The 9,643-nt window shown below is 39.3% G+C and overlaps 1 protein-coding gene across 2 annotated transcripts; it reads left to right on the forward strand.

The window, feature by feature from the left end:
- The first annotated feature begins 4,373 nt into the window (after positions 1-4,373).
- Positions 4,374-6,371, forward strand: LOC120104985 (uncharacterized). 2 transcript variants are annotated; one of them, XM_089925693.1, is made up of 6 exons: positions 4,374-4,966; positions 5,045-5,251; positions 5,351-5,443; positions 5,530-5,631; positions 5,717-6,034; positions 6,144-6,371. In XM_089925693.1, the coding sequence occupies exons 1-6, from the start codon at positions 4,925-4,927 to the stop codon at positions 6,198-6,200; spliced, it is 819 nt and encodes a 272-aa protein (XP_089781819.1). In that variant the 5' UTR covers positions 4,374-4,924; the 3' UTR covers positions 6,201-6,371. The 2 variants fall into 2 exon arrangements, with proteins under 2 accessions (XP_089781819.1, XP_038972934.2); XM_039117006.3 differs by having other exon boundaries at positions 4,377-4,966; positions 5,045-5,248; positions 6,144-6,368.
- Positions 6,372-9,643: the final 3,272 nt, after the last annotated feature.

Here is a 9,643-nt window from a genome sequence, read left to right on the forward strand (position 1 = left end):
GATTATGGGATCCCTTATATGTTATTGAATATCATGATTTCTAACCTTATGTCCATCTTAGTATGTCAAAAGTTTATGTGCTATGCCTTAAACTGTTGTTTAGTGTTTCATATCCTCAAATGGAAGGGCCAACTTTAAGAAACAAAGGAAGGAAATTAGACTGTCTTAAATAGAAATATTACTGCCTAGCATGGTTCATAAGGGTTTAACCTGGGAAAATAGGGATACCAGCTAGTAAGGTTGCTATAGGCTAGCAATGTTTCATGGTGCATTGCTTCAGTACACACAAGCTGGTATATATTGATAAGGGCCAATATAGATGTTAGAAAGATAGCATCCCTACGATGTCAATGAGTTGTTGTCATAGTACATATTGGAAATACTGCATGTGGATGATAATTTCAACTCTTGTAATGATTTTTATGAAACTTTTATTGTGACTAACTAAAAAGAAACTAAAACATTGAACCTATAAGTTGAAAACTTGCTTAAATTCATTCTTTATGGTGGAGAAATCTTGACTTGGCTCCCATTGAGAGATGGGAGAATGGCCAAATTTGCAACTTCGATATTAGAGGCCTAGCCAATATGTGGTGGCGTAAACTACAGAAAGCAAGTCAGTGAAGTCATCGGTTAATGAGATCATCAATTAATCAATTGCCATAATGTATTTGATCATCATTAAGATCATGGAAATGAGTGCATGAACATTATCCAAGAAAATTCTTTAAGTTGTTTGAGAAAGCACACCACTTTTTCTTTGCTCACCTAATTCCTACACTACAACAAATGTTGGTTTTGCCGACTTACTTTTCCCGACGCTAGGTGAAAGCGTCGGTAAAGGTTGGCTCACAGCTAACCTTTCCCGACGCTTTGGGTTAGCGTTGGAAAAGCGAAACAAACAACGACGCTATAAAGCGTCGTTATAAGTTTAAGAAACAACGACGCTTATAAGCGTCGTTAGAAACCTTACACGAATGGGAGTGTTGGGGACTGTGTTTTCCCGACGCTAGGGAAAGCGTCGGGAAAGTTTGGCCCAGCCCAACCTTTGCCGATGCTTTTAGTAAGCGTCGGTAAATCCAAAGAAACGACGACGCGTTGATGCGTCGGTCAAATATTTAGAATCTACGACGCTTAAAAGCGTCGTTAGGAAACATTAAACCCCCCACCCGGCCCCGTCTCCTCCATTTTCTATCGGTCGAGTCAGTCGATGCGCTAGCTCCATCGCCGACTTCTCAGCTCCGTCGCGATCCGTGGCTTCCCCGCTGCCGTCTTCCTCCTCCTTCTCTGAGGTAAGCCTCCTCCTTCTCCTCCTCCTCCTCCTCCTCCTTCTCGTCCTCCTCCTCTTCTTTGTTTTCAGGGCTTGCAAACTGATCTCACCTCCATCCGTAGCCTCAATCGGCGATCGAAGATTCCGCTTCTCCGCCGCCGTCGACCTCGCCGTCGTCTGAGGTAAGCCTCCTCCTCCTCCTTCTCTTCCTCCTCCTCCTCCTCCTGTTTGTTTTCTTCTTGTCTTTAACGCTCGCCCGGCCCCCTCTCCTCATCCTCTCTCGGTCGAAGCCCTAGCTGCGCGCCGACATCAAACCTCCATCCCGAGCCCTAGCTACTCGGCGGTCGTCTGAGGTAAGTGATCCTCATACTCTCTTTTAACATTTATTAATTGTCACAGTAGTTTGTCTTGCTGAAGTTGCATTTGAGAATGATATAGTTTTAGCCTTGTTTCTCTTAGCTTTGAACCAAGGTAACAGCTCAGAGAATTCTGCTGATCATACTATAGGATTATTTTCTGAATGGACTAACAAGCAGAGAAGTGATGCAGATTTGATTTCTTCGAACCTCAGTGTCTTCTCTTCCGTCTAGTACAGGAAGTCATTTCAGGATCCGTGGTATGACCCTCACGCTGAAGTAAAATTTACTTTTATCAATAAATTAAAGCCATACTTTCCTGCTGATGTTTTGTTCTGCAGACATTTATTTGACAAAGTTTAAGGTAAAAGTTAGCTTATATTGTTCTGTTTTGATCATGATTAGCTTGCGGTTTGTTTTACTTTCTCTCTTGGCTGTGCTTTATTATTAACTTATATGGGAAAAGGGTTAGCAGAGGAGGATGATGAGACTTATACTCAGTGTATGCCTTTTAATGTTCCGCCAATTGATGAACTAAATTCTACTAGTTTGGTTAGGATGGATGTTGAATGAGAGCTGGCCAGTTTCTTAATGGTAAGTAAAACATTAGTTTTATGCATTAAATTATTTTGCAATTTATAAATTATTTATATACTTTTAATATTTAACTAATATTGATTTTATTTTTTGTGCATACTAGATTACAATATGCCGCGAGGAAAATGTTTCAGAGATATTGAGTTTCAGCACACATCCGTGGGACCAAAGACTCATATACAAAAATTAAAAAACAATTGGCATTCTTTTCGATCAAAAGTCCAATGTTGATCTTCAAAAAGAACAACTTTTATTATATTTTTTTCATATGTGTGAGGATGGTAGTATTCCTTAAACCCACTTGTTACGAGATATCTATTTTGGCGAGATGTCTGTTTGACAAAGGAGGCTTCAGCTTTTGTCATGAATCTTTGCTGTTGTGTTTTTATTCCGGATTTTCAGATATCGTAACTTTTTTGCTTATATTGTTGATGGAGTTCTTTATTATGTGTGACTGCAAGTACAGGCAACCTAACAAATGACGAGGAGAGCTCTTTCCTACATCAAATGCTTCTTTTATAAGAATATTAAAAGTAATGTACTTTTAATATTTAACTAATATTGATTCTTTTTTGTGCATACTAGATTACAATATGCCGCGAGGAAGACGTTTCAGAAATATTGAGTTTCAGTACACATCCGTGGGATCTACTTCTGATCGTTCCCAGCAACCCGATGAGCCCCATACTCAGTCCGGGTCCCAGTCGGAGCATGCTCCACCTGCAGATCGTCCAGACACGGATGATGTGGACGTCCTGGGTAATTTGATTTACAATCCTTTGCCTTTTAATCATTTGCCTTTAAAAAAGTACATTACATATGGCATATTTGATGATTTTGGATATTGGAAGTATTTTGAAAAATATATTCCTCGGTCATTTCAATGTTGTCCTGATAAGGGCATAAACAGATTAGATTTTACCTAAATTAAATGATTTAGCAATCGTATCAACTTGGGATAGTATCATAAGAGAACCAACTATGCATTAATGTCTGCTTATTGAAGACCAACTTTTTTCTTTGTTTGCACTGAAGATTGATGCCAGTTGATAGGGCAAGTCGATCCACATATTTCAAGATCAATCTTGAAATGTATTTCAGAAAAGATTTTCTGGGACCAATATGAAGAAGACATGAGTTTTATTTTCTGATGCTTTCCATTTGTCATGCCCACCCTAAATGGTTGTAGATAAAGTTTGATAGTTATGATTATGATTCTCTCCATATGTTTGGCTACGTATTAACTATCCCAACGAGTCATGATGAATGTACCCATGTCGAGAAATGTCACTTAAACCAGGTAAGAACTGTTTTTGTATTTAAGAGCAGACAATAACAAATCTCACGTTTTAGATCCTTTTAACTAAAATGTTTTTAGCTAATGGAAGAACAACTAGGAGTGAGACATGTTTCCTGCGCTTTGGATTTATGCATTTTTCATGTAAAGCTGCTCTGCTATGGGCAGCTTAAATGGATCATATGTGGTGAGCTCTGATGAATTCCAAATTTAGAGGGTGGAAGTTAGTAGAAGCAGGATTAAATATAAATCAGAGGGGTTTCATTATGGGTGTGCAGTACTAGTTCAGTATTCCAATGTGGTTTCGTTCTGGTTCATGGAACCTTTTGGGAACAGTAGAATGGATAGCAATAATGTGTCCCCTTTCCCGTTACAGTTTCATAAAGATGCATATTGCCTCCTGGCTTCAGAGACTCTCTATCTTCTCAGCTTAAAGAACCAGAGCTTCGCCAGTGGTCAATGTGCTCCTGATCTTCTGCTCGCAGCCCGCAACTGTGCTTTGCCAGTATTTTTGCAAGGCCATCATATGGCATATTTGATGCGAAGAATAGAGTGGCAGCGTCGTTAAAATGCGTTCATAAGAGTAATAATTAAATGGCACACACAAGCTTGAGGACATCTACTCTGTCATAAATTACATGCTTGCATGTCTCCATTTATATTGATTCATGTGCCCCACATTGTGTATGCTTTTGCATTTTATATATCACTGTGTGTGTATAGATGCTTTTGCATCATATAGATATATATTTCCATTGATATTTGAAATTTGCATTGTTTGGTGTGTGATAACTTTCTATCATTAGACTACATACGGTTCAAAGCAAGTTCTCTCTCTCTACCGAAAAGAGAGAGAGAGAGAGAGAGAGAGAGAGAGAGAGCAAGTTTTCTCTATTTGTTGCACACTGTTCAGTTAATGGTGCTGAGAAGATGGTACTTGAATTACAAAACTTTACCAGGGAACAAACACTGTTCTCATCTTTTCTGCATTCTGGCATTGAGCTGTTTCTTTATGTTCTTGTCATGAACTTGATTGATAATAATTATATGTTAATTTGCAGTTAACGCCTTAATGTCAACCCTCATCCTCTCGTGTTTATCATCTATTTTGCTTTAAATCATTTGCTTTTAATGGCTAGATGTTCATTCCAGTTCTAACTATTTTAAATCATTTACCTTTAATGGACTTGTTATTTTATAGATGGACTGGGGAGAGTGAGGCGAACACGAGGGCCCACTCGAGCACGGGACGTATGGAGCCTACCTGAGGATGAGAAGATTGTCGTCCATTGCAACGAGCTGGGGCAGCCCATCAAGAATGCTGCAAGCATTTTATCAACTTTTTTAGGATCGGTTGCGCGGAAGGGACAATTGTGTCCACTCAACTATACGAAATGGAACGAAATGCTTCCTTCGTATAAGGTTGAGCTTCTTAGAGTTGTTGAGGTAAAGAATTGAATTTGCTTACTATCTTCAATTATTTTTTGATTTAACATTGATATAACATTTTTGACTTTGATGTAGACAAAATTTGTCCTTCCTGCAAATAGCCATGATTGGGTGCTGAAGTCCGTCAACCGCAAATGGAAAGAATATAAGGCGAAGCTAAAGGCGGATTGGAAGCACGAGGGCATGACTGAAGAGGAGGTGGCCCGTGTTTGTCCTCCAGATGTAATCTCTCATCAGTGGAGGGAGCTTGTCCACTACTGGTTTTCCGAGAGAGCTCAGGTTGTGTATATTTTTTCAATACCTTAGATTGTATTTACTATTATTATAGATTAGAAATTTATACATTTTATGCATTACATTGTTTATTGTTTTTCGGGGAAGACATATTCCAATATTGGTAGAGCTGCTCGAGCATCACAGACTGTTCCTCACACTTCAGGCTCCATGAGTTATGCGAGGCGTAGAGCTGAATTCGTAAGCTTTCTTGAAATAATTTAAATTTATTTTAAATTATTCTATCATATAGCATGAATACTCTTGAAATATACTTTTTGTTGTAGATGGATGATAATGGGAGGGAGCCTGGTAGGGTGGAGTTTTATAGGATGACTCACACCCACCGAGATGGCAGCTTTGTCCGGGAGGAGTCAAGAGATATAGTTGTATGTATTCATCTTTGGCTTGTGCTGTATTTTTTTTGGTTTTATTATTGGCATACATTAATTTGAATTTTTTTGAGAGATATAGGATAGGGCAACAAATCTTATTTCGGAGCGCGTCGGGGGGTCATCATCATCCGACGCGACCCATAATATTGAAGCTGAAGTGCTCGCTGAATTGATGGGCCCAGAGCGTTATGGTCGAGTGAGGGGTTACGGCGTTGGAGTTACCCCCACTCAGTTGTCTTCAGTGGGCACATATACAAGAAATGCCAGAGAATCTGGTAACACTGCAGAAGTTCGTCGGCTTCAAGCAACTATTGATGAGTTGAAGCAAAACCAAGCAAATTTGCAGTCTCAGCTTACGAATATTTCTTCCATGTTACAACGGTTTCTCCCTTCTCAGGTAAATAATTATATATATATTAATATTTTACATATTATCAATTATGATATATGAGTTAATGTATCACATTATTCTTAACTTCTAAAGTTTTTTTTTATTTTTTTTGTAGATTCCTGATACTTCAAACGCTAGTAGAGATGATGATGGAGCTGAATCCCGTCCCTGATGCATTCTAGATTATCTTTTATGAGTTTGATATGTATATGTTTCTGCTTTTTCAGAGTACATTGTAATTTGCTTTTTCAGAGTACATTGTAATTTGCTTTTTCAGAGTACATTGTAATTTGTATGGCAGCTTTTCTGATATATGAGTCAAAAACATGGAGTTTTAATCAGATATATCAATATTCATATTTTGAATGATCTGAGTATTTGTGTCAATGTATCAATGTAATACAGGTTCATATTGTTATAATATATGTTTTGTAATTTGTATTTTATAATACTGATTATCGTTTTATTTTTTTTTAAAAAAGACAATTCCCGACGCTTTTAAGCGTCGGTAAAAAAGACCGGCCATTGAGCAATTTCCGACGCTTAAAAGCGTCGGTAAATCAGAAATTGCCGACGCAAAAAAGCGTCGAAGAAACGGAGACAATTGCCGACGCTTTTGCGCGTCGGTAAAAAAGGTCGTGGCAGCTGCGGCAATTGAGCAATTTCCGACGCTTAGAAGCGTCGGGGAAAGGTTAATGCCGACGACGCTATACAAGCGTCGGTAAATCACGAATTGCCGACGCAAAAAGCGTCGGGGAAACCGCTCTGTCGGTTTATCGCCGACGCTATATGAGCGTCGGTAAAGCCATGTTTTTGCCGACGCTTTACTCAAGCGTCGGCAAAAACTTTTCCCACTCTGGTATATCCGACGCTTTGCCAACGCTTGGCTTTGCGTCGGGGGTATTTTAGCCGACGCTAATTAGCGTCGGCAAAGCTCGAAAAATGCGTCGGGAAAGGCCTAGTTTCCTGTAGTGCTAGGTTGCTTTGGTGCTCGCCTAATACTGGCGTTATTCTCCATCTTTTTCTTCTTTTATTTTTATCCTTTCTCTTATGAGCAATTATCTGCAATTAACCAAACCACCTTGCTCTTCTCTTTTAATATACTCTCACTCATGAGTGATAAGTGCTAAATAATGCATAAATTAACCTCTTTCTAATAACATTTATCATTATTTTTATGCACATATTTTGTAAATATAACTAGGAAATATGTGTTCCCCTTCACCATTGCATTTTAATAAATTATCAGAGATAATTCGAGTTTGTTGATTTTGTCATATTGGTCGAGTCTAATGTATACAGGTCCAGTCAAATTCTCAAAAAGGATTTCAACTTCAAATGGTCGAGTCTAAGGATCGAGTTATCCCGTTCACGGATTAGTCCCAGCAGTCCCTGTGTCATCCACATGTGGATTATTTTCTCCCGCACCCAATCAAGTTCAACCTCTCGAGTTCAGCTTCATCCTCTCCCACGTGGCACTATTTAAGCTCGTATCATGTCCGTAGATCAGCCTTCATCCCGTATACAATCGACCATTCAAAGTCCACAGCTCCTTCCACATCATCTCGTTTCTTCTGCACATCCCACATAGCCGTCCGCATGTGAAGTCCCGCGTCCAAGCCAATCCAGCTTTCCGTGAGTCTTCCAACACATCCCAGCAGCTGGATTTCCAAGCTTCCCAGCCGTCCGCCGTGTCCAGTCCTCCCGTGATGCATGCAAAAGGTTCCACGTATCAAAGTTTTCTTTTCTTCCGTATTCTCCTGCTTCGAAATAGAGTCCCAGCGATTCTTCCATGATCCAACTCCATCCGCAAATGATCTCCTGCGTCCAAGATTTTCTTCCGGATTCTTCCGTATTTTCCTCCCAGCCATTCCGCTCCTATCCACGGATGAGTTCACGCGTCCTCTCCGTGTCCATCCCAGCTCCCCTATTCCACATTAACAGGCATTGCCAGTCAGTTTCTTCCACGCATCTAACTCTCCCAGTCTAGGATTCCTCTACCAACTTCTTCATCTCCAATGCTTCCTCCGAATTAGCTCTCCCTCCGAGTTGCACGCCGTCCACGGATGGATAAGATCCCCAGTGTCCGTGGAACAGCATCCCGCGTCTAAGGATCAGGCCGACTTCTTCAACGTGATCAGCTCCCAGCTCACCAGCTTCCCAACATCCGGATTAGATCTTCTATGCGTCTCACCCACGTCCGCAGAACAGAGGCCGTTCCTCGCCTTTATCTTCTCACTCGTAAGATTATATCTGGAGGATGATAACAAGGGTCAATAGGCTATAAAAGGAGGGGAGTTCTTCTCCTGTGGGGGTATCCTTGGCTCATCGAATAATACTTTGATCATTCTATTCGGAGAGTTCCCGCGGGAGAGGAAAGAGCCGGAGGAGGATAGGAAGAAGAATCAGTTGGGATGGAAGCCTTCTCCACTGCTGTTGCTGTTCACTTCTATATGGAGGGCTGATCTCTTCACTAGGGCAGGATGAAGCCCTAACAAAGGCGACAACGGTTCTTGTATTTTTATTATTTTGTTCTTGGAATTGTATGAACTTATTTTGATCTAAATGAATATCTTTTTATCTCATATTTGAATTCCATGATTTTAAGTATGATGTTTATACAATTGTTCTACATGATCACTAAGTAAATATAAAATAGTCCATGCTTAAGGAAGATACGGTGTGCTGCCACTTTAGATTAAGGTAGACATTTCATGCTAACTGAAGATGGACTATTCCTAAATTACTTTGGTAAAATTTTATTCGAATGCTCATTAGGCTTGTAACCAATTTGCATAAAAATCCAAGAATCAAATAAAATATAATTAACCATTGTTGCTAAGTTAGTGGTAAATTTCTTGCCCTAGGTTCTCTCAACTGATATCATTTTAATTGCATTTCTTATTAAATTATTGAGGTTAATATTCTTCACAAATTCATATTTATAAATTAAAAAAAAAGAAAACAATTCTACCCTAATCCCTGTGGATTGATACCCGTATTCATTATCCTACAGGATACATGCTATTGCGTGGTTTTAAAACTGACTATCAATTTTTGGCGCCGTTGCCGGGGATTGCTAGCACGGTTATTTTTTTTGTTTATTTATTTTTATTTGTTTCTTTTTAGCGATTGGATACATCTACTTCCTTATATTGCTATATTTTTAAGATGTACTAATCATTATTTGTTTTGTTAGGATTATCCAAAAAAAAAGAAAAAAAAGAAGGAAAGAATTTTGGACGACTAGAGGACACGTACTGAAGAGGTTTGATCAATTAGCTTGCTGAAATCTTTGCTTGGTAACCTCTAAACCTCTCTTGTCTTTATTTTTGCGCATCAGCTTGCAAACGTAGTGGGGAAGCTCGGCACATACGTCTCGGTATATGTGTGTCTAGTCTGTCGCCCCTTTAAACTACGAGTGCTTGAATAGACTTTATTTAGGTTGCTCATGTATTTGAATCCTTATTGTGATTGTTTGATTTAATTTGAATAAGATGTGTATTGCTGCTTGACACACCACTTAATATATCACGCACATAGTAAGGGCAATTATCCCAACAAGATAAGAACTGAATTTCATCACCAAATTCTTACCCAAATTAGGTGAACCAA

This window comes from Phoenix dactylifera, chromosome 10 (genome assembly GCF_051530095.1).
Source record: "Phoenix dactylifera cultivar Ajwa chromosome 10, Ajwa_hap1_PhDact_Kaust_v1.1, whole genome shotgun sequence".
NCBI classification, from domain to species: domain Eukaryota; kingdom Viridiplantae; phylum Streptophyta; class Magnoliopsida; order Arecales; family Arecaceae; genus Phoenix; species Phoenix dactylifera.